Raw genomic sequence first — 24,795 nt, 5'->3', positions numbered from 1 at the left:
GCAAAGAAATATTATGATTAGGGATTTTTAAATAACTTCCCCACATAAAAAAACAAAATCGTACAAAGATTGAGAACGTTAAAACGCTGTCGTTGCTTCCTCTGGCTGTCTATTCGCGTTTCCTTCTCCAGTCTCCACCACCATCAATTTTCTTCCATTATCGTCCTCTCTCCAAAGTTCGATCCCGCAATCACTCTTGCCACTATTAAACCTCTGACTGAAGGCCTAACAAGAAATCAACGAATTTATTCAATGGTTTTTCTTTCTGATCAGTAGTTTCTTGACCCTTTCTTCGACACATTCGCTACCCCATCGTTTTCTTACGCGTATAAATTCCGTTGTTTAACAGTTGATACTGCGCGTGCGTTTGAAATTTTTTGTTTTTTTTTCTGGGTTGTGGAAAATGGGGTCGATTCGGCTAGATCTGGTCGGGAAGATTCATCCAGAACCGATCGATCAATTTGACCGGCTTCCGGAATCTATCCTTCTCTTTATCTTCAACAAAATCGGGGATGTCAAAGCCTTGGGCCGATGCTGTACTGTTTCGAAGCGATTTCATTCTATCGTTCCTCAAGTGGACAGCATAATCGTCCGCGTAGATTGTGTCATCTCCGACGATGATCCCTCCGCCTCCATCACCTCCGTAGTCAAGTCCCGCCACCCAGTTTCCTCCTTTTTCCGCCTATTCTTGGGAATCTTCAAGCCGTTGCAATCGCTCACTCAGCTCATGACTCCTTCCAGCCGTCGTCTTCCTTCGATTTCCCAAGATTTTGATTGCGAAAATGAGCGGAACAGCGTCACCCACCATTCACCTACTCAAGTCTTGAAGAATTTCAATGAGATCAAGATCCTCAGGATTGAACTTCCTAGTGGGGAGTTGGGGATTGATGATGGTGTTTTGCTCAAGTGGAAAGCTAATTTTGGGTCTACCCTCGATAATTGTGTTATTCTTGGAGCTTCGAGCGTCATGACTAATCCAAATAGAGTCGGTGATTGTATGGCCTCTTGTGATGACAATAATTCTGACCGTGTCCAAGGAGTGGAGAATGATAATGGGAGCATACCGGACTCTTTTTACACGAACGGGGGATTGAAATTACGCGTTGTGTGGACTATTAGCTCACTGATTGCTGCCTCAGCTAGGCATTACCTACTTCAGCCGATAATAGCAGAACATAAGACGCTAGAATGCTTGAGTTTGATGGACTCAGATGGGCAGGGGGTGTTGTCAATGAATAAAGATCAGTTGGAGGAGCTACGGGTGAAGCCTTTGTCCGCATCCTCGGCGTCAAAGAGGACTCTTGTTCCAGCTCTGGATATGCGTTTGTGGTACTCTCCACATTTGGAGTTGCCCAATGGGATGGTTCTAAAAGGAGCGACCTTGGTTGCTATTAAGCCTATTGAGCAGTCGAAGAAAGAAGCGGTGGGTTTGGATGTGAATTGGGTCGCTTCGGCGTTTGAGGAGCCGTTTGGAACTGCTGCTAGAATGTTGGTGAAGAGGAGGACCTATTGTCTCGAAATGAACTCATTCTGAGTTGGTATTGGGTAAAAAATCGGCTAATGGATTTTGAGGTAATTTTTATTTTGGCTGTAGCGTGTTTGTAAGTATCGTTCTTGTTTACAGTAAATACTAGTAACACCACGAATCGTTGAAATTATTTGGTTTGAATAATTATTGTTTGCTTTGTTAATAAATCAAATAGACAAAACTTTGGATAGGTGTAGAATAAAAAATTAGAATGTTTTAACTAATTTGGAAAATAACATTTAAAAAAATCAAATTTAAGCTGTGAAACCTGCACCGGGAAACGGGAAATACATTTTACTTCCATGTCACCTCTCTTTTTCTGATTACCTTTTTGTTGTACAATTTGGTAATTTGAAATGAAGCCCCTATCGGCTTGCGGGGACAGATTCAGCGGTGTGGTGATTTGTCCTCAACTGAAAACTTGTGTAAACATTAAACACCACCATCCCTCTACCTGTTGGGATTTGGTATGGCCTTTCCGAGTTGTGTTTGTCCTGACATTCTTGTTCCTCACAAGTGATGGTCATTATGTTGTCTGACCTTTTCTTTTGTGATTACCTCTTGGTTCTCTGTTGTGGATGATTCTTTCCTTGATAATGTGTTATGAAGCCATAATATTTCTAGTAGAAGGATGGATTCGATCTATTTTGTGTGCTTATTGATGCTGAGTGATGCACCTATCTGCTCCTGTATAGTTGGTATGTTTATTGAGATTACGTTGTTGCAGTAAATTTATTTGTTTCTACAATGGGTTTTCTAGGGATGGTGCGGTTTTTGTCTCCGAAGGATTGACAAGCCGCAGAAGCAGAAGTCTCGGTTTTGTTTCGAGCAAACCTTATTACTGGTTGCAGGATGATAGTATACACCATTGTCAGCGGTTGGTTAATTATGACTCTGTAAACTGCCCACCTTCTACTGTCAAACAACGGATGATATGCAGGGTCTTTGATCTTGAACTCAAGCACTTGGTTTTATGAGTGGAGACATATTGTTATTGGACATGATGTGAGTGTTACACTCGGAATCTTCCAGACTTACTAGTTATCTATATGTGAATATTATGATTATGAAGATTATATGCTTTATATGATGTTTCAGAGATACACCGTGGATTGTATTCTGACTTCCGGCTGCGTAATCATGTAAACTGATTTACTGCCACAATAAGAATGTAAAATGTCTGGATAGAGGAATTTGCACCTTCGCCTATTATCATTTGGAGTAGAATTCGTATGTTTCATGTTGTAGTTAAATATTGACGAGTAATAATTGAGAAATACATGTCTATAAACTGAATGCAGTTTTATTGGACTGGTAGATAAGATCTATCCATCAAAGTAACATCGATATAGACTGATGAGTGTATTTTTAAATTATTATATATACATCAATTATTGAGTTAGCAGTTTCCAGATGTGTCATCCATCATTGGGAAATCTTCTTTTGTGTGTGTGTGTGTGTGTTTGTTTTACATAATCATTCGTATACTATATATAAACTTCCATGGGACGACGAACATGCATTTCATCGATAATTGACGAATGTGCTCCAGACCATATCAACAACTGTTTAAAACAAAGGTTGAAAATGAACTTGACAAGGATAAGTTAAAACAAGAAATCGGAAAGTCTTCGAATTCTGCATCACCAAACACGAAAAACTTCGGCAGCGAAGACCCAGGAAATGGGAATGCATGCAAAACTTCTAGGAACTTGACACAGGGTGGTACAATAAAAACAACGCAGGGTCTGAGCCGTGGGAAGGATCGACGGTGCAGCTTCTCATCTTCACTTACCTGAAAACAAATGGAAAAAGAGTGCTTCACCTGTTGTATCCAAAGCGTATCCTGTAGTAAACATGGTTTTGGTGTATATAATGCAGTAACTTATCCCACATGGATAAAATCTAGATATTTAAATAAGTTTATAAGGAGATATAAGGGTTTTTCTATCTTTTCTAGCAGACGCATTTGAGCGGGCCTGGAAGTGGCATATAATCTTTTACTCCAACACGAGACTGATCAATTAGTTAAGTGAACGAGGAGTTGATTGTTGAAACTTTTGTTCAGATTTGAGTGACATCAAATATGTTAATATATATGAAACAGACAAATCATTTAACTTCTATCAGCATTATAGATCTTTGTGCATAAGATGCTGGTAACAACAATAATAAACATTAATTCAGCGTGACAAAAGTAAAGGTGAATAATTTCTTTTATTAATTAACACTGCGTTACATTTAATGAAGAGAAGAAATAGCAGATTATGGTTTTGATCACATCTCAAATATGGACCATAACAGATTCAAGAAATTCGCAATCAAAGGAAATAATAACAATCAGACCAGGCACGCAAAGCGATGTTTTCATTAAAAGATGGAAATGAACTACACCCCTTTTCTATAATTTTCTGAGTCATACGACAATTCTTGAACTGCCATGGAAAAAATGGAAGCGAATAATTCGTTGAATAGATTGTTTGCAACGAATTTGACCGATGCATCAAAAGATACAGATAGTACATAACCTTCAAAAGCACAAGAATTTACGGGACAATGAATTCTATTAAAAATGAACTAAAATGCAACAGATGTTCTTCAACGTCATCAAACTCGCTAAATGTTACAGGCCTTCATAATGATACATGAGCCTTCAAAAGCCAAATATGTATCTTTTCCTTCATAATTGGAAGTAAATGAAGTCAGATATGCCATGAACACAGTAGTTTAGGTGTGAGAACTTCAAAATTTTACCAGTCACTACCAGATATGGAGTGCTTTGTAAACAGATAACATATTCTGGATGTTTTTCATGCACATACCTATAATATAAATACACACCACATTATCGACATTAACTTGAGTAGGTCACTTCAAGATGGGAGGGCGTTCGAACCTTATTCATCAATCCACAATTTTAAATGGAACTGATGAAAAGAAGATATGGAAAGTACTCCAGAGGGCATTAGAGCTTGTTATATTGTTATGGGACCCTAGTCATTAAATCAAGTGTAGTCTTTTGTCTTGAAGTTCTTGGCTAGCTTAGCAGAGACCATTGTTAATTGAAAAAACCTTGCTACAATGAGAACTACTCAAAGGAGGGACTGTTCACTAATTAATTAGTTAACTATTCTCTTCTAACTTTAAGCCTTTTGTCTCTTGCAATTCTTTCCCCATAAAAGAAAAGGTTCAATTCCTCAGAAGAGCTTATTACACCTGATATTTTCCATTCGAGTTTTGAATTTGAGACCGGTTCGTTGTATATATAAATTATGACTCAAAACTCATGAACTTATCTAGTGTTTAAAAATATTTTAAAAATATGGATATGTTAAAATTAAAATTATGATTTTTTTTAGAGTTCTGAGCAAAATAATAGTCGAATAAATATGAGTTATGTGATTTCAAATTCCAGACATTTAATTTTTTCAGGAGATTTGTGTAATTTGATTCAGTAAGGAGATGTGGAAACGTAGAACCTAGAGATATAAATATACAAGTTTAAAAATAATAATAACTGCGCAGAAGGCTGACAAGTAATGAGGCCACAACCATTATTTTATATTAATGTTGGGCTGCCAGTAAAGAGGACACTAAACGTATGGAATTATCGAACTAAAAAATTTAAGGTTCCTTTTACACTGCACCAAGTGTCGCCTGCTTACGCGTCTAATATATGCTAAAGTGATCAACATTAACTCAAACATCAACATCTGTCCGCCATAGACATGTTAGAAACGAGGAAGCCAAACAAAGAGACAACCAGCCGATCCCAATTCACCGTTATCTATGAAATTAACCATAAAAAGAACAAGATGGAGAGAGAGATTATTATATTTTATTCTGAAGCAATGAATGGCTGCCAATGGTCATCCTTTTAATAAAATCAAGAAAATAGAGAAGTGTTCATGGTTTTGCACGTCAAACCAATCAAGAATCTCCAGAAATCACAGTTAAATCAACATTTCAGTAAATGTAAACAGAAATGGAAAATAATTCAAGAAACTTGAGATAACGTCAATGCAAGAACAATATCAGATGAATAATAATTTAATACGAAAAACTCGGGGAATATCGAAAAATACCAGGTTTGAAGATGCGGCCTCAGTTCTTCCCTTTTCCTTTCTGGGATGAACGCCTGGCGCCGTTGTTCGGATTTGTATCGCCATAGCTGAGCTGCAGACGAGCATCGAATCCAGAAAGGAATTGGTGGTGGTTCTCCACTGGCGCCGTGCCGACGAAGATGCTAGGAGATGAAGATCCATCTATGAGAGAGAATCTCTGGAGGTAATTGTAAGGCAACATAGATGGCGACGTGGAATTGGACTGAAGGGTCCCCCCGTTGTAGGCAGCAAGGCCGGATGAATTAGCAGAAGAGGAGATTGTGAAATTCAAGTTGTACTCATTTCTGCCGTTGTTTTGGTTACTGCAACTGTTACTAGCTGGGACAAAGTGTTCGGGAACGAAGGAGAACTGTTGGATCTCCGTCTGGTTCTCCCCCGCCACGCTAAACAGCGGCGAAGCCATGGATGCGAAAGAATTTGCAAAATGAATTTGCCCCGGGCCAGTGCTGAAGTATTCTGTTGGAGTTGAGGACCAAAGCCGAGATTTTTGGAAGGAATTTGACTCATTTGTATTAACGCCATTGGAATTTTCTTGAACTGACCTATTGGGGCTGGTGGGCTTGTTATTGTTCATCCCTGCGCTCAAGAGCTCGGTGAAAGAAGTGGTATGTGAAAGAGGGTTTAGAGAAGCGATTTGAGAGGGTTCGTTTTCTTTTTCCTTCTCCTTTCCTGCAACTCTCTCCTTTGCGCGCTCCCGGGCTTTGATCCGGCTCTCATATCTGGAGAGTGAAAGACCGGAGCTTTTGCTCGTCTCAGAAGTGCTACTACAGGCGGAGGGTTTTGACATTTGCTGGTGACGGTAGTATTTGGTATCCCCGCCGCCGCCGTCCGTCTCTACTTCGACTGAATCTAGCCCGAGTTGATCGCTTCCGACATTACTAGATCTTTTCTCATCACTTAGTTGCTTAGGGGTGTCTGGGAACAGAGAAATCATCGGCGGGAGCTCGGCGATAGAGCTTGCAGCCGCCTTCAGCAGCCATTCCACCGCCTTGCTCGGCTGATCATACCCTAAACGATCCTGCAAATCGTAGAACTGAATAGCGGTGTTCACAGAGAGACGTACACGCCTGTCTCTCAACCCCTTCGAGGTCAGCACTTTGCTGTGTCGATCTTTCCCCCCGGAAGCTCGCGAAACCCTAACAATCCTAGACGAAGCCCAGCCGTAAAGCCCACCTGCGCCACCGCCAAGATCCACGCCTCCAACACTTCCGCCGCCGTTAGATCCACCACCCCTTATACTCTTTTCATCTTCTTCATCTCCATACTGGTCGTCCATTTTCTTACCGTATACTACTTTTGCTGAGTTTAGCCTTCCATCACCATTGCTGATTCTTGGAAACTTAAGCTGAATCTCGTCCAAATCCATTTCCCACCAATTTCATGCCTTTTTTTCTCCAAACCCCTTTCAGCTCCCTTCCCTCCTTACCTACTCTCAGATACAAGTAACAGAAAAAATCGAAAATTTAAACGGAATCTGAACTTCTTGAACTAGGGCTATCACTCACGGAGAGAGAAGACAGCACAGTTGGGTGGTGGGTTCGGAGGGAGACAGTCCCACCAGCTCCCCTTTGCATTGATGATTATTACACCAAGTACTTTAGCTTTTGTAATGACATATACATACAACAGACTTACACAGATAAAGCCGTATTTTTTGCTGTACGATACATCACGTTCGGTAACAGAGAAAAGCCAGAAAATTGCGAAGCTTTCGTTTGAAGCTTTTTGTGGTTCAAAATCAAAAGCCCAATCACCGTAAACGTAGTCAGAATCAATCTCCCCTCAGCTCACCTTCACAAAATCCAAGAAAAGAAAAATGGAAAAAAAAAATCTGATGAATCCGGCCAAAACCCAGAAAAGGAACCAGAATCAGATGCCAATTAGTGAGCGAGGGAAAAAGAAACCTAAAAGAGAAAAGAAATAAAAAAAAAGTAATTTTCCTATATTAAAGTTTAAACTACGACACCATAAGCTTCGAAATTAACAAAATTTGGGCTTGTGTTCAGACAGAAGGAAAGAGACAGGTTCTAGAGAAATGGAGGGAAGGAGACGGAGCAATTAAAGCTTGGCCCTGAAAGTCTGAAACTTTAATTTTGCAGTCATTATTGTTCGCTGTTATGCTGGAAAATTATAGGCCAACCACACATAAAACACTGTACAGACACACAGTAGAAGATAAAATTTACAATATTATATTTCAATTAATTCGAAGATTATAACCAATAATAACAACAATAATAAAAAATATATGTTTGTGTGGACCTTTTGGTCGGAGAAATGCCAATGCACCGACGAGGAATAATACAAATCCACGACAGTTGGATCTGTGACAGTTTCAGACACCTCTTTATCTACGACTTCAATCGTACAAGGATACATCACTCATTTCATTTTCCAGTCATTAAATTTACAATGTAACTAATTTTACCAGCCATTTTAAGTTTTTCGAACCAAGAAGATAATTGTAAAATCAGCCTTAGGATTCCCTCTACCAATTTCGCATCCAAAACGTCTATGAAATAATCTCGGAAATATGCTCCAAGAATGAGATTTATCATCAAACGTGAAATGATACAAACAATGGATAATTTTCGAGTCTTGATGTGTCATGCTTTGAAAAATGGGTAGGTCTGGTCTAGATGATCTTACGAATATTTATCTGTTAGACGAGTCAATCCTACCGATATTAACAAGAAAAAGTAATATATTTTCATGGATGACCCAAATAAGATATCCGTCTCACAAAATAAGACCCGTGAGACCGTCTTACACAAGTTTTTGCTTTGAAAAATTATCGTATCAAAGGGGATCACAATGCTATTAATGAATACAATATGAATTACCTTTTTATTCAAAATCTTGATTGGATTATTTTTTTTAAAAAAAAAGATCTTAATTGGGTTGCTACAAATTTTATATATTTAACATTTATTTATCTACCACATTGTTGATATATGTATAAGAAAATGGACTATTTTTTTAGTAAATTATTCAAAATTATCATTAAAAAAATATTATTTTTTATTATAAAAATAAACAAATTGATATTTCTCATGAATAAATATCCACGAGATCGTATTAAAAAGAAAACAGCTCAAACTCTATTATTAATATATTGAATCACTACTTTGTCCTAAAGCTAACAATCTAAACCATTAGATATTTAATATTCATGGTGCGTAGTTTTATATTTTGGTCCAAGAAATATGAAAAGCTTCCCCCAAAGTTGTATTAAAAGCAAAAGGGGTCTTATATTTTATTTCTCCACCACCACATGTCAAGTTGTGAACTTTTTTTCATATTATATATACTATATAAAAAAAGACTTCATAATCCTAATGTAACATGGATATTAAACTAAGTATTTCCGTACGATGTGGCTCACTGCTTCTGAATAATGGTAATGATAAAATTGCATCAGAAGCCAAAAGCATTATTGGTGCCATGCACCTTTTAAACTTAATGTTGTATTGGGACAGATAGATTTAAAATTAAATTTTTTTTAAGAATTTTAAATTTATATTAATAAATTTATTAATTTGTTTTCACATATCTATTTGATAATGAATTTCGAATTGCAATATATTTATTTTTTGAATTATTGTGATGAATTTCAATTGTATCTCAACATGGAGTCATTTTAAATTTTCTCATCGTTACTTCACGTCTTCACCAAATTCAAATCATTCAACCCGAAAACAACCTTAACAAATTCATTCTCGTAGTCGGCCACAATTTAATTAATCTCGATAAAATGAGTACAACAATGTTGGTGTTACTCGAACTCAAAGTTAATGTATCTTAAAATGATAATAGCTCACTACATTTGTTAATTGATCAATAATTCGTTAAGAATCGTTCCAAAAATGAAAAGGGCAAAGTCCCTTTTATGAATTTTAATGATAGGCATGATATCCTTATAATGCATAGGGAATGATTCAATGGTTGATTGAATAAGGACAACTTTGTACATTTTATGAATTCACAAGTCACAAACTATGTTCTATGGAAAATTAAAAGTAAAATCTAAATTTTTTGTAATTTTGAGGAGTAAATGATAATGTCTTGAGTCTCGAATCAATTGCTAGTTGAACTTTGTTATATGTCAAAACATTGATTCTCATGAATACACACAGTGTCGATTCAATCTTAAGTTGTCTCGTATCATTTATCATTATTACTGATACTTAGAACTTTGGTGTTATATGAGCTATAAATCATCAGTATGTGTATCATCAGTGAGTTCTCGTCTCACATGAATGGATTCGATCTGTGTCCGCACATAAACTCAACAACCATGTACAACTACTTCCCTTGTTGTTCGCAAATGCCATTGAGTCTTGGGATGTTTTAACATAATTTTTGGTAAAATTCAGTATATCTAAGCATTGGATGTATGGGTATCGATCATACTCCGAAGCTGAATATGTAACTTTTTCAGAATTTTGATCAAAGTTTCATTATATCCTCAAAAATTAAAAAATTCTGCAACTTGAAATTTAATAGAGAGCGTTGCACTTGCCGGTAAAAAGGAAGCCAAGTATAAACAATTCATAAAACCCACCAAATAATAAATTATTAACGAAGTACTGTCATCACCAGTACTGCTGCTACCACTATTGCAGAATCCATATAAAATATAACAGAACAAATTGTGACAAATATTTTACATAGGTTGCCTACCAGTTGTGTGCTACTCTATGCTCACCACTAACATAATAAATATATTAAAATTGTATATCCATCATATGAATGTTATCTTAATGGTGATCACTAAAGTGAACATTATACCAAATTATATATATATATATATATATATATATATATATATATATATATATATATATATATATATATATATATATAAAAAGGAAGATGAGGAAAAGCTGTCAAAAGGGCAATTATTTAGCTCAGACAAGCATGAGTGAGAGTACACAACAGTGTCATAAAACATGCAAAGTTGCAAACATTTGTTTGAGCAAGAAAAAGAAAAGACTTCTTTGTCTTTTTATTTCAACCAAGTATTATTTATCTTTTTATATATTTTATTTTATAATTCCTTTTGCAATGCATTCAAATATCAAAAACAAGTTTCAAACTATCATCACAAAATAATATGGAATAAATATGCAAAAACAATGAAATGTTTTCACTGAATTTCGATGGATCAGGAAGCTGATAAATCGTGTTTGGATCATATAGAAGAATCACTAGCATGAAGTTTGAGAAGGCTACAAGGTTTCTGTAACCCCATATGTCATTAGTATTACATGAGAATATCACATCTGACCAAGCGATTAACTGAGATGGCATCTTTGTAAAACATTCCAATTCAAAGTAGAGTTTTGGTAAGAATATCGAATAAAAAGTAGTAACAAACCAACCAATTCGAAATCGCAGGACAAACAGCTGTAATGTATCAACATCTGCACCAAGAGTGGAGCAAAAAGGTGTTCTGACCACTACAAAACAAGTTGAAAGAAACTTTAAGCAATCTTAGAGACTTTGAAAGAATGTTAAATACAACATAAATTTGAATCCTAATAAGTGCCATCTAGATTAGTAGGCAGAGCTCAAAAGTTACACTAACATTGAAGCTTAGCGGTTTTTTTTCAGGCGTTTGGGAGGTCTCGATACATCTTTCCGTGAATTTTCTGGAACTTTAAGGTCAGTAAATGGCTGCAAATAATCCAAAGAGAGAGTGTCACCACGTCAATATATATCCTTCATGATAGAAATCACATATTGAATCATGGTGCAATTCACATATAAAATGCAAGATTTATATACCGAGATGAAGAGGGAAGGCCCAATAACTAGGTCAATGATTCACGTTAGCAATGGTCGTGTTTAGGTTCATAGGTGGAAAAAAGTATTTCATGTTTGCATTACAAAAATGGTGAATCGTGTATTTTTACTCAGTCCACCAAGTCTGAATCACAAAATTTCATATTGATAAGTAGAATTCTGGAGATATTCATCTACCAATATAGTGCCAATCAAACTCGTACCAAATGGCTGTCTCACAATCACATCTGATATGCACACATTTAGTGAACTTGCGACAGGAGAAAAAAAAGAAGTCAAGGTGACTTTTGCCTACAACACCAAGTCCACCATGACCACACAACAAAGTCAAAGATAAAAGAGAGTAAATAAAGTGATGAAGTAAAACTTTAGCTAAAAAAAATAATCATCGAAGATGCTTAAAGTATGCACCTCATCGATTTTTTTCTGAAGTTCTAGGAGTTCTTGGCAATAAGTGAGGCACTCTGAGTGATATAATGCGGCTAAGTCTTTAATCAAGGCCTTCCGTCGAATGATACCGATCACTTCATGAAGCAAAACCAAAATACAGTTTCAGTCACGAGGCATTTTAACATAACCAGAAGCTTGGTAGAAGAACACACTGTCTTATTTTGAATCATCGTGAATTAGAACGAGTATACATATATATACCTCCGGCATTTGCTTGTATACAAAAAAAAAAATCAATTTTTTCACCCTACCAAACCTCCAGCAATTTCCAACCGCATAAAGATCAGTTTTTGAATCAGAGGGCCTCAATTTAATCAGAAATTGATTTATGTTTTTAGTCTTTTGATTCCTCCACAATTCACACAAACTACCGACTTACCATCATATAAATTAACAGAATCATAAAACAATAATTGAATTTTTACATAGCGAAGAACAAATTGTTAGAAAAGTTATATAAAAACATCTTATACCTCCGGTGGCGCTCCTGTTCGGAAAATAGGATTAATGAACTAAACTACCCATCCCACACCAGCTAGCAAAGCCAGGCGAGAACATATATTCATAAACAAAAACTACCCAAACTACTGTAAAAAAGGATAGCTTATACACATTTTGGAGATCTAAAATCTTGGGCACAACTAACAAGAAGACACATACGCACACGAAACACACAAATTGACACTGCATACATAATGAAGGGAACCGAATCATAACCAAAGAGTTCAAGAAGATCACAAACAAACCAAACACATAGTAGATATAGAGACAGTTACTCCGACTAGCGTCAAAATGGGATGTCGGCTGCTCAGGGGCGTCGCTTGATGACGGATGATGGGGGTCATCGCGCGAAGTTGACGGCGGCGGAATAGGAGGAAGGGGTGGAGGTGGAAGAGAGAAGGGCTGTTGAATTTGGAGCTCTCGGCCCATTCGTGGGCGGCGTCGGTGCTCGGAGACCGGAATTCTTGAAAACAAAAGGTGAAATTACTTCGCTGTCTTTGTCGATGATTTTACCAATCTATACAAGGAAGCAATTAATTTCGGCAAACAATTAATTTAAGTTCGTTTTTTTGTAAATTTTAATTTGAAAATTCTGAACTATTTTTCAATATAGAAATATAATCTCAAAATCATCGTTGTTAAATCATGATTTTACGAGTCAATTTTTTAAGATGAAATTTATAAATAAAAATTAATTTTTATATCAAAATCAAAATAAATTATAATAAAAGTTAAATAAGGTTATAAATTACTTTTGAAATTATCTCAAATACTCGAATATGTTTTTAAATAAATATCTTTTTTTAAAATTATCTTAAAATTGCTTCTGTTCTTTTCCTAGATTTTATGGTCCGCAACAGTCAGATCAACAGTCGGATCTTTTCAGGAAATCACTTTCGTTCGATTGTCGGAAATTTCAATTTTCTTTGGTTTTAGGGTTCAAGAAACCGTGTGTTGTACTGGCTCATCTGAATTTGGATTGCATGGAAATGGAAGAAGTCAGCTCCTTCACACCTATTGGAAACGAAACTGATCCAGGATCATCCAGACAAGGCCGCTCTAAAGGTGATTGCGCCGCATTCCATCTTTAAATCCTTTTTCTCAATGTTTATTCAACTAATTTTTAGTAATTCCGAGATGCATTATATGTTGCATGGAACTCTATGCTGTGTGAAGTGTGAAAGGCGTCGGTTTTTGCCGATAGGGTTTCAGAATCTTTTTCAAGCTACTGTTCTGTTTGGACATCAAATTTTGCATATAAGTGATACTCATACCGTAAATTAGGTACAGATGAAATTATTTTAGAATTTAGGGCCATCTTTATCACAAAATTTTGGTTCTTTTGCAGTCTTGTACCAGTTTACTCAGCAAAATCTCCCGGCTTGTAAACCTGTCTTAACGCCTCAACGGGTGGGCAAATATTTGACTGTAGTTATTATTTATATGTGCAAACCATGATCAATCAAATAATTTACCTTGTACTTTTCAATTGTTTTGTGGTTTGTTCACGACAGGTTATTTCAATATTGTTTGTGGTTGGGGTAATCTTCATTCCAGTTGGGCTCATTTTTCTCCATGCTTCACAAAGTGTAACAATTTTTAATGAAATTAATTAATGTGTTGACAAAGGAGTTGATTTGATGGCATAAAATTTATGGATATCACGGGGATCTGAAGGTTAGCATACATTCCATTTGTAGGTTGTTGAATTAGTGTACAGATATGATACTGAATGCGTGCCAGAACCATTCAGAAGCAATAAATTGGCGTACATCAAAGATAGTTCGATTACCAAAAATTGCTCCAAGTACCTGAAGGTTGTGTTTCTGATGCTATATGATAATCTAATAATATTTTATAACACTTGGCAATGATTTCTGTTTTTATTATGGTCAATGAACATGGATATAGATTTTCCAGGGCACAAGCATTGGTGATTGGTTTTGGTTTAACAAAATTTTACGCAATAATCAAATTTGTCTAAGAAATTTCTGCATTGCTAGGGATGATTTATAATCTGTTCAATAAATCTCTTAATTCAAGGAGTCGAACTGATCTTTATGACAGATCCATTCTTGTGACGTTGCCTTCTTCTAAGACAAGTTAACCGTTACTTATTCGCAGATAAGCTTTGACTCGAAAGCTTATTTTTCTTTCAAAATTATTATTCACCAATTTTTTGGGAAAGTACAGTTACTTTGTTTTAACACATCAAAAATGAAACAGGAGGACTTGTTTCCATGGGAAAGCTGTCTTTTGATATGCGATCTATAAATTTTATATCACTGTGAGGGATAATCATGGATTATTGGCCATAGCTTTCTTTAAGCTGTTTGAAAGCATTTTCAAACTTGCTTTGCTTCAAATCTTATGATGATGATTTTGGTTTCCTTGAATGGTCTTTGTTATTCACGACTTGACTTGTGCCTTCTACCTTGTTCATAGATTCACAAGCATATGAAAGCTCCAATATACATCTACTACCAGCTTGATAACTACTACCAGAACCATAGACGGTAAGAAATACTATGTATATTTCAATCCTTTTAAGAAACACTTGTCTTGTTTTAGTACTTAAAGTTATTTCTAATATAATTGCTGCAGTTATTTTTGTCGCTGAGTAGTAGTGCTGTTTTTTTTTTTTATCAAATTCTTTGATTACATGTATCATTTGACTTTGTTACACCAAGGTATGTTAAGAGTCGAAGCGATCAACAGCTCTTGCATGGACTTAAGTACAAAGATTTGAGATCATGCGCACCTGAAGATATTCACCATGGTCTCCCGATTGTCCCTTGTGGTCTGATAGCTTGGAGTGTTTTTAATGACTCATACACTTTCTTCCGTGGGACAGATGAGTTGAAAGTTAACAGGAAGAACATTGCATGGAAGAGTGACCGTGAACATAAATTTGGAAAGGAAGTGTATCCCTTCAATTTTCAAAACAGGTCTTTGATCGGTGGTTCAAATCTTGATACAAACATTCCAGTGAGTGATTTCGTTTTCAAAGTTTTTAACATACTGAGATGCCAACATTGAGTTTCAAAGATTTAATGGGGTGCCATGCTGAAAAAGATCGTATAATTTGTCGGTGCCCCTGTCTGTATATTTAAGCAGACTGCTGAAACACTATCTCACGAACACAAACACATGCACAATTAAAAAGTGACATATTTTCTGATCTAGGTCAATTGCGGTGGAGTCGATGTCAATGCAAATTGATTTTTTTTCCTCGGTTTTTCAAGTTTCTCGAGTTCTTCAAATTACTTTTGTGATCAACCACATACTGTTCTGGTAACAAGAACTATCATTTGCATGGGTATCAGGGTATGCAGTTTCCTTTTGCATGAGGGAAAGGGAAAAATACTACATGGTGGGCTACATTTCTCTTTTTGTGAATTAACTTCCATTTTAAGATTCTCATAATACACTCATGGTCATGTGTTTTTCTTGGTAAAGTTTCTTTGATTGGTTTGATTAGCCTTTTTTATGTTAATAATTCCCAGTTGACCGCTGACTGCTTTAATTTTATATCTGCTCCTTGTTGGATTGCTCAATTGCAAAACCAGCTAAGTGATCAAGAGGATCTCATTGTATGGATGCGTACTGCTGCTCTCCCCACTTTTCGGAAGTTGTATGGAAAAATTGAGGAGGACTTGGATGCTGACGACATCATTTTAGTTCAACTTTTGAACAATTACAACACCTACAGTTTCAGCGGGAGCAAAAAGCTTGTTCTTTCAACATCGAGTTGGCTGGGCGGCCGTAATAATTTTCTGGGGATGGCCTACATATCAATTGGCATTTGCTTTATATTCGTCGCTGTTGTCTTTTTGTTGATTCATGTCAAATTTCCAAGGTGAATCCTCAAATATGTAACATGCACTACATGAGAACGTTACTAACTAATGAAATCTAAATCTGATTCTTATTCTTTTTTCGCCAACGTGCGCTTGTGTACTGCAACTACTGTAAAGCCCACGAAAGATTGCTCCTTGCATATCCGAAACTTTGATTTATTCATAATGTTTCTGTCTCAAATTTAAAGGGTAGTTGCTTGGAGTTGAGATTCACACTTACATATCGATCCCTGATTGTAGGCCTTATGGCGACACAACTAATTTATCCTGGAATTGGACCCCGATATCTAGTTGAAGGTCAGTGACATACTTTGAATTATGTTTCAATTTCTTATTTAATATGCGAAAAGTGTATCATACTCGTGTAAGTTGAGTCATTTGCAAAGGAAATCTCCCTACGTAACTTGTAAAATCGAGTTGGCTACTGATTTATATATATCGCTTGTTGGGAAATGATATTTGATGCCAAATTGTGTTAAAATAGAGGAGAAAACGGCCAACAAATTAAAATAGCCGAACTTCCAATTGGAAACAACGCACTCAAAAATTAAAAAAAAAAAATCCATACAGATATTACATATTTGATGATATAATTATACAAAACAGAAAAATATATTTAATGACGTCACAAAAAATTAAAATTTCTGTATTTACATATGATGAATACCTATCAGACTAGTTCTCTTAGTTAAGCTTCTCACAAATCATAGCACAGCTTTTGCATGAATTTCATTCAATCAGATCTTTTCTACCTACATGCTCTTCCAGCCCATTTCTCGAAAAATTGTATCAGGAATTGATTCTTAATCATTTTCCTGCATCACCGTGTTCATGTATCACACATTCCCTGAGTCGACTGATTCTTCATTCCAATCTGGGATGCTGCCACTTGACATATGTTTTTTGTAGTGCCAAAGAAAAGGAAGATAATTATAGGATAGGTGTTTCTTGAGACTTATAACTAAATTAAACGTTGGCAAATCTGTTCATCAACAGGTACGAGGCAAAGCAAAGGACGACTGGTAAGACGTGGTAGAGCACTTTCTTGCCGGACATAGCCATCTTTTCCGTTCCTTCTTCAACAATCGTCTCGAGTTTCGGGGCATTTGAAGCCTTGTGGGGACAAATGAGAGGAGATGGTGCGACCTCAATCCAGTTCTGCATATAGCTCACTTGCTTTCCCATGGTGTCTATATTTTCTTGAAAAAGGAAGAACCCTTTTTTGTGTATTATTCTTTTTAACTCGTGAGGGTGAGATTTCTTGAAGAAAGTGTAGTTTGAAGAATTATTCTGGAAGATGGGGTATATATGAGGTAGATTTTGAAATGGAAATAGGAAAATGTTTGGAGGAAATTGAGTGGAAGGAACCAATGGCAAAAAATATGTAACAAGGCACGCTGATGCATTTGCTTGGTTTTAAATGTTTCCAGAACAGTTGAAAGAATCAAAATATTGATTAGCCCATAAAAGCGGGATTGAATCAACACGATTTACTATTATGTGGTGTGGCTTGTTTTTCGTAAACGCGGTTTGACTCAATGCGTGAATTAAACTGATTCCATCAAGGCAAAACAATGTCAAAAACTATTATATAAAAAATATATTTTAAAAACGCTCTTTTCGTTATTGTTGGCATGAGAGGTGCAAATGTACTAATTTCAATAAAAATTGAAAAAATTATAACTTCTAAACACGAGAGATATACTTGTCTAAATAAGTGGGTCTTATGTGAGACCGTTTCACGGATCTTAATCTATGAAATGAGTCAACTTTATCGATATTCACAATAAAAAGTAATACTCTTAGCTTAAAAAGTAATACTTTTTCATGGATGATTCAAATAAGAGATCCGTCTCACAAATACGACATTTGAGACTGTTTCACACAAGTTTTTATCTATCTAAATATATGACATGAGAGAGTAGAAGTGAGTTCTTGAAATTACAATACCACTTTATTGTAAATTTCAGTTACAAATACCAGTCTTTAGTATGGAATCATAAGGTTTACTTTTAAAATTTTCAAGCAAAATAGAGTGCATACGAGGGCACTTTCGAAACAAAATTATTATTAATTTTAAATGTTTTTTTTTAATTAAATTCTCTATAAAATATTATATAAATAATACTTTAAAAGAGTAAAATAAAAAAATTATTAATTTATCTGATTGAAGATTCTGAATAAGTTTATTTACTAATTAAAAGATAAAACTACATAAATAAATAAAGAGAATTAAAAGTTAAAACCAAAATGGGTGGTTCATGGAGCCCTCCTGTCCCTCTTTCCCCGAATAATCCCTTACGGCCGGGGTTTCCAGCCATCCTCCGATATTGTCGTTTTCCTGTCTGTATATGTAGCACAGTCCTGCCCTATATCAGTGCAGTGTGTACGCAAATAGACGAGCTACTTCTACGAACTCTGCAGATAAAGGCCAGTCTCCCATGGAGGAGGAATCCGTGACAAAGAAAAGGAAGAAGGAAAGTTTGTCGGTGTTGCCATGGATGAGAGACCCAGTTTATATTGGTCTATCTGATTTATACCCACTCGACTCTATCCCTTTTCTCGACCACAGGTTCCCTATATCTTCAGTTCAAATGTGCTCCTTTTTCTTCCAAATGTTCAGTTTATATAAAATTTCATGTCAATATTTTCTTTGCATTGTTTTTTCAATGTAGCATTGCATTTAAACATATTGGGTGTGTGAGAGTCGGTACAAGATTGGATTTTTACATATCGTGAGGATATTATGACATTATCTCCGTTCACCATTTTCTTGATATTCATGATTCTGTGCCTCTCGAATCTTTTCATGAGGAGTTGGTTTTGCCTTGATTTTTTATTGCATCAATGTAGTCGAATTCCATAACAATAATTCCGGTGATGATTATATGATTTTAACTGATAATTGTAAAATTCCTTTCAATGTAAGGTTAGTGGAGGCTTTGAATAACATGGGCTTCTCTTCCCTCTTTCCCGTGCAAGTAGCAGTTTGGCACGAGACCATTGGACCTGGTTTTTTTGAGAGAGATCTTTGTATAAATTCGCCTACAGGAAGTGGGAAGACTCTTGCTTATGCTTTACCCATTGTGCAAAAATTGTCCACTCGTATAATTAAATGCCTTCGAGCTTTGGTAGTTCTACCCAGTCGTGATTTGGCAATACAGGTAATTTGTTATGATCTCTTACCCATATTCATTCTGTATTTTGTTACATTTTTGTGATTGTTCTGTTCAATGTATTTTATTTGCTCATCAAATGGTTTGTATGATTACTTTTCTTCTCAGCGAGCTATTTTATTTTTATTTACTATTGCATTAACTCTATGACTTCAAGTAATTCATCTGGAGACATCTTTACCTTTTTATTGCCCTTTTTAAGGTCAAAGGCATATTTGATGCTTTGGCTCCTGCCGTGGGCTTGTCGGTGGGTTTGGCTGTTGGACAATCCTCTATTGCTGATGAGATCTCAGTGCTGATCCAGAAACCCCAACTGGACTTTGGGTTATCCTTTGATTCTGAGGATTTAATTCCAGAGTTGCAAAGTGGAGTGGACATACTGGTCGCAACCCCTGGAAGACTGATGGATCATATTAACAATACTAAGGGCTTTACACTAGAACATCTCTGTTTTCTTGTAAGTGGTTGTGCTGCTTTGGTGTGCGCATTTTACTTATTTTTCGATTGTTTTATTCTCATAGCTTTATATCAGTGTTATAGAATTCCTTGATAAAGGTTCCTCATTTTATGGATGATACATTTGTTATATACTTGATACTTCAACCTCAGCCCTCAGGTCATGTTTCACTTTAAAATTGTTAGATTTTGTGATCAGTTGCTTTCATTTCTTTAGTTTGTTTTAACTTTACCATTGTGTTTCCGAGTTTATGATAATTTATAGCTTATTTTGTTTCTTTGAATTGTGGCTCTGTAGTTGGTGTTGAAAGAGCTAATGAATCCTCATTTCACCTTCCACTGTCGTATTATGCACATTTATATGCTGTAATGTGGCTAATCAACTGATAAATAAAGTACTGAATCAGGTGGTCGATGAAACAGATCGGTTACTAAGGGAGGCCTATCAATTCTGGCTTCCTACTGTTCTTAAATTGGCCTACTCTTCAAATCGATGGCCCTATCCCTTGTCGGACACCGTTCGACTTCCCACTTTTGGTTCATTGAGGACCATCAGACAATTGTGAGTTTCACTTGTTATTCTCATGTGATGTTTAAATTGCTCATCATGTTTCATATATTTGCAGAGCTCTCATGTTTGACTATGTTTGCTACTTTTTTGGGGGATCAGAATCCGTTGCATTGTAGTAGCTTATAATGTCTTCTATTTGTAGCTGATACATTTTTGGATTTAACTAACTGAGTGTATTTTGTTATGATTTTGATTATATTTTGATAACTTTCTCACTTGGTGACATAATGTCATTGGTGCAGTGGTGTTGAGAGGGGTTTTAAGGGCAGGCCCCATCCAAGGCTCGTGAAGATGGTTCTATCTGCCACATTAACCCAGGATCCAAGTAAGCTTGCGCAGCTTGATCTTCACCATCCTTTGTTCTTAACGAGTGGACCAAACCGATACCATCTTCCTGAACAGCTAAAATCATTTAAAGTGGTACGAATACTTTGTTTTATCATCATATAATCTAGCCTTTCGTTTGCTCAATTAATATGTTATTTATCACTTGAGCTAATTAGCACATTCCCGTTTTTAGACCAGGTAAAAAAAATTATTATTGTAGGAAGCAGATATGATAGAATTTTCTGTAAGTTTGTTTTTTAATCTGCCCTTGAAAGTTTGCTATATCATCTATTACTATTATTAAGAATATCTATAATAGAGACAAAAATGGTGTCTTGGTCTGTTTTTTGCTCTTCAAATTTTGTCCTTATGTGATACTAATATAACACTTTTGTTTTTATTTTTAACTTCAACAAACACTTTTGTTTTTTATTTTTCTAATTACAACAATTCAAATAGCTCTTTAGTCCCTTGATAATTTATCAAATTTCATTTTAATCCCTCGATAATGATAAAAAAAATTGTACACACGCACAGACGTGTGCAAAGTAGCTAGTTTAATATGAAAAACATGTCAGGGATGCCACATAACTTGAGGCAATGAAATCTGGAAAAGTAGTGCCAACTGCTAAACAGATTTAAGAAATTGATTCTCTCCGAAAAAAAAAATAAAAAATCATGACAGTTTTGAACTAAAAAAGCTGCTATCATAATACTTAACTTTAACTTGGGTTATAAATCTTTGAAATCTTGCTTTATTTTTTTTCCTCGTTTTTTTTCAACATAGCTGTTGATACATTTTTTATAATCTGCAGATTTGTAAGCCAAAGCTCAAACCATGTTACCTACTTGCACTTTTGGAAAGTTTTCAAGGGCAAAAATGTATTGTTTTCACCTCATCTGTTGAGTCGACTCACAGGCTCTGCATCTTACTGAACTTCTTTGGTGACCTCCAAATAAAGATCAAAGAGTATTCTCGTCTTCAACGACAGTCCATAAGGAGGTAGTCAAGTTGACTTGGCTACGTGTTTATTATAATTTGTATGGAATTATGTGAATGATGATCCCATCTTCCAATCTGTAAAAAGAGTCAATAGCCTGATAATTGAGAATTGAGTAAATGAGTTCAATACAATTTTTTTTAACTGACTGTAAAAATCTATCTTTGTGGTGACAAATCAATTTGAATATTTATATTCTGAGCTTTTGGAAACTCTCTGACTGCAAATCATACCTTTTGATGGTCATGAGAAACTTTTTCTCAGATTTTTTTTTAATTTCAGTCTAAAAATATAAATCGTGTTTAAACAAGATAAATTTTTAAATATAATTTTGCAGCAAGACGTTGAAGGCATTCAGAGAAGGAGAAATTCAGGTACTTATAGCCTCAGATGCAATGACTCGTGGAATGGATGTTGAAGGTGTTAATAATGTAATCAATTATGATATGCCTGCCTATACTAAGACCTATGTTCACCGAGCTGGTCGAACTGCAAGAGCCGGGCAAACAGGGCGTTGCTTCACACTCCTGCAGAAAGACGAGGTAGTTGCTTTATGTTTTTGAATTCTTTTTTGTATTTGCATGCTATTTGTCATCACTAAATACTGAATATATTTATGCAAAATTTAGTTGACAGATCCCCTTTAGTTCAAGAGATTTGGAGCAATTTGTCCATGTTTATCGACCAATTATCAATGCCGTTCTATTTATGTGTGTTTTTGCCTCTGTTCGTATGTGCTAATATGTTATCATTTGCTTTTTCTCTACTTCTTGTCCTTTTTTTTGGGCTTTTTCCAATTTATTTTCATTACATATTTTTGCCACTGAGCTGTTGCAAAGCTGTATAACCTTGTAGGTTGTAGTTGCTGCAGCATCTGTAGATGTGGAAGTCGTGAAATCACATTGTCTTTAGGATACAGAAAAAATGGTTTAGAATGCGTGTTGGCAATTTTCATTTTGGATTTACTGGATCTTTGAATTTCAGGTTAAACGATTCAGAAGTGTTCTGCAGAAGGCTGACAATGAATCTTGTCCAATTTATTCAGTTCCATCCGAATCTGTAGAGTCATATCAGTCACATTACAGTTTAGGTAGCTTTTGTTTCCAGTCTATGAACTATTGGAGGTTGTTCAAAATTAAAACCAGTATATCCATATTCTTCCTCTGATATATGTTTTTTTCCTTCAGCTCTGGAGAAATTGAAAGAGACCGTTGAAGCCGAAAAACACTACAAACGCAAGACTCACACGGAACATCGTGGTGTTATAAAAAAGAAACAGATGCTTGTTTGAAGGAATGTTTGCATAATATTGACAATTCACTTCATTTTGGTTCGACTGAGTTTTGTGATATATATATATATATATATATAACTTTTTTTTTTTTTCATTTTTTAAAGCTGTTCTTACTTTGACCTCAATGCGTACAGAATCAAAACCAATTTTTATACTGCGATTATAAAATGGGATTATGTAAGCCGATGGCTTATAGTCTATCTCAATATTTAAGTGGGGTGTATTCAATTCAGAGTTTTGATGACTTTTAATGACTTTTTTAAATGATAGACTTTTATGGATTTGATAAATTTTTATTGATTTTTATGGAATCTCACAGATTTATGTAGATTTTTTTGCAAGATTTTTATAGACTTTTGTAGATTTTTTTAATAGAATTTTATAAATTTTGTACGTAACTATAATATGTGATTTTTTATTAATTTCTATGAACCAATAATTAATTGACATATATAACATATTCAATTTGAAATTATTTTTAATATTTATATTAATAAATAAATTACTTATTTAAAAGTTAAATCGTTTAATACTTACATGTATATATATGTGGGTTTATATGCATGTTTGTAAATTTTTTAAAATACATCAATTGATTAACATGTAATCTTATTTTTAAATTGATAATATAAATGTAAAAATAATATTATTTATTATTGTGTGAATATAATTTTGTATAAAAATGTCATAGCTTACATATTAATTAAAAATACGAAAATGAATTTAAAAAATCATTGTTGTTACGAAATTATTCAATTATTAAGAATTAAACAACATTTTTTTGATCATCTTTTATTATTATTGAATATTACATTAATTTGTATAAATCATAAATTAAAAATCACAAAATCAATTTTATAATTCAAAATTTCCTCGTGTTATTAAAATTAAAAATTATTAAATGAACAATCAGCCAAAAAATGAAAAATTTGAAAAAGAAAGATGAAAATATATATAGAGATACACTTCGAAAATTTGAGAGAGTAATAGAAATAGATGAGAGGAGAGAAGATATGTGATGTGAAGCGACAGAGAGAGAGTTAGAAGTTTTAAAAATCCATTCAAATCTTTGGGGTGAACCAAATACAATTTTTTACAATTTGTAGTTGTACCTTAGGCTTTAATGTTTGTATGTCAATGAATTCCATGGAGTTCTTAAAAGTCCATGGAAAATTTGAATGCCCATAGACTTTTATAGAGTTTATAAAAGTCAATGTTGAATACCACTTGACTTTTTAAAACTCCATGAAAGTCTATTTTGAATACCACAAAACTTCTATAGAGTATGCAAAAGTCTTGATTGAATACCTCTAGATTTTTAAAATCAACAAAAGTCATTAAAAGTCAATAAATTTCCAACGTTGAATACACCCCCTAAGATTTGGAACGAGTTTTCAAGTTTGAGATCTAATTATAATAAATTAGTTTAATTTGACGTTCATCTCGTAGACACAAGATCAAAATGCAGTGGATGGTTCAATTTGATATTACATCTCGTTGAATTATTTGCACAGAAATATATATTTGACTAAACAATTTGCTAAAATACATTAAAAGTCAAAAGGAGATCACAATCAAATTATCTTACTAAAAGTCTGGTAAAGATAATTGAATTTATTGGCCAAAGAAGACCAATCAAACTGCGAAGACTGACTGCAAACGTATTCTTCTTTGAATAACTACCTCTCGTATACCCATT

At 35.0% G+C, this 24,795-nt stretch overlaps 5 protein-coding genes across 11 annotated transcripts; 3 read left to right on the top strand and 2 right to left on the bottom strand.

Annotated features, from left to right (window-relative positions):
* The first annotated feature begins 67 nt into the window (after positions 1-67).
* Positions 68-2,740, top strand: LOC140836708 (F-box protein At4g18380-like). The gene is made up of 2 exons (XM_073202427.1): positions 68-1,572; positions 2,289-2,740. The coding sequence occupies exon 1, from the start codon at positions 404-406 to the stop codon at positions 1,532-1,534; it is 1,131 nt and encodes a 376-aa protein (XP_073058528.1). The 5' UTR covers positions 68-403; the 3' UTR covers positions 1,535-1,572; positions 2,289-2,740.
* Positions 2,741-3,038: 298 nt separating this feature from the next.
* On the bottom strand, positions 3,039-7,786 carry LOC140836707 (transcription factor TCP2-like). Of its 4 annotated transcripts, none has more exons than XM_073202424.1 (2): positions 5,614-7,786; positions 3,039-3,374 (listed from the first exon to the last, which is right to left on the bottom strand). In XM_073202424.1, the coding sequence occupies exon 1, from the start codon at positions 7,016-7,018 to the stop codon at positions 5,633-5,635; it is 1,386 nt and encodes a 461-aa protein (XP_073058525.1). In that variant the 5' UTR covers positions 7,019-7,786; the 3' UTR covers positions 3,039-3,374; positions 5,614-5,632. The 4 variants fall into 4 exon arrangements, with proteins under 4 accessions (XP_073058525.1, XP_073058523.1, XP_073058524.1 ...); XM_073202422.1 differs by having other exon boundaries at positions 3,039-3,323; positions 5,614-7,784; XM_073202423.1 differs by lacking the exon at positions 3,039-3,374 and adding an exon at positions 3,420-4,350.
* A 3,042-nt stretch (positions 7,787-10,828) lies between these two features.
* Positions 10,829-12,942, bottom strand: LOC140836004 (uncharacterized). 2 transcript variants are annotated; one of them, XM_073201418.1, is made up of 4 exons: positions 12,657-12,942; positions 11,872-11,984; positions 11,243-11,331; positions 10,829-11,107 (listed from the first exon to the last, which is right to left on the bottom strand). In XM_073201418.1, the coding sequence occupies exons 1-3, from the start codon at positions 12,838-12,840 to the stop codon at positions 11,251-11,253; spliced, it is 378 nt and encodes a 125-aa protein (XP_073057519.1). In that variant the 5' UTR covers positions 12,841-12,942; the 3' UTR covers positions 10,829-11,107; positions 11,243-11,250. The 2 variants fall into 2 exon arrangements, with proteins under 2 accessions (XP_073057519.1, XP_073057518.1); XM_073201417.1 differs by having other exon boundaries at positions 10,829-11,114; positions 12,657-12,940.
* Positions 12,943-13,237: 295 nt separating this feature from the next.
* On the top strand, positions 13,238-17,603 carry LOC140836705 (putative ALA-interacting subunit 2). Of its 2 annotated transcripts, none has more exons than XM_073202420.1 (9): positions 13,238-13,476; positions 13,760-13,821; positions 13,926-14,000; positions 14,112-14,228; positions 14,857-14,927; positions 15,102-15,399; positions 15,918-16,270; positions 16,512-16,568; positions 17,268-17,603. In XM_073202420.1, the coding sequence occupies exons 1-8, from the start codon at positions 13,395-13,397 to the stop codon at positions 16,564-16,566; spliced, it is 1,113 nt and encodes a 370-aa protein (XP_073058521.1). In that variant the 5' UTR covers positions 13,238-13,394; the 3' UTR covers positions 16,567-16,568; positions 17,268-17,603. The 2 variants fall into 2 exon arrangements, with proteins under 2 accessions (XP_073058521.1, XP_073058522.1); XM_073202421.1 differs by having other exon boundaries at positions 13,242-13,476; positions 15,981-16,270.
* Positions 17,604-18,520: 917 nt separating this feature from the next.
* LOC140836704 (DEAD-box ATP-dependent RNA helicase 1) lies at positions 18,521-23,174 on the top strand. Of its 2 annotated transcripts, none has more exons than XM_073202418.1 (9): positions 18,521-18,843; positions 19,201-19,435; positions 19,650-19,904; positions 20,311-20,465; positions 20,717-20,894; positions 21,617-21,804; positions 22,140-22,344; positions 22,787-22,892; positions 22,990-23,174. In XM_073202418.1, the coding sequence occupies exons 1-9, from the start codon at positions 18,713-18,715 to the stop codon at positions 23,091-23,093; spliced, it is 1,557 nt and encodes a 518-aa protein (XP_073058519.1). In that variant the 5' UTR covers positions 18,521-18,712; the 3' UTR covers positions 23,094-23,174. The 2 variants fall into 2 exon arrangements, with proteins under 2 accessions (XP_073058519.1, XP_073058520.1); XM_073202419.1 differs by having other exon boundaries at positions 18,704-18,843; positions 19,206-19,435.
* Positions 23,175-24,795: the final 1,621 nt, after the last annotated feature.

The sequence above is a fragment of the Primulina eburnea genome, chromosome 7 (assembly GCF_022965805.1).
Source record: "Primulina eburnea isolate SZY01 chromosome 7, ASM2296580v1, whole genome shotgun sequence".
NCBI lineage: Eukaryota > Viridiplantae > Streptophyta > Magnoliopsida > Lamiales > Gesneriaceae > Primulina > Primulina eburnea.
Note: the sequence above shows the minus strand (reverse complement) of the source record. Positions and strands in the feature narration are given on the sequence as shown.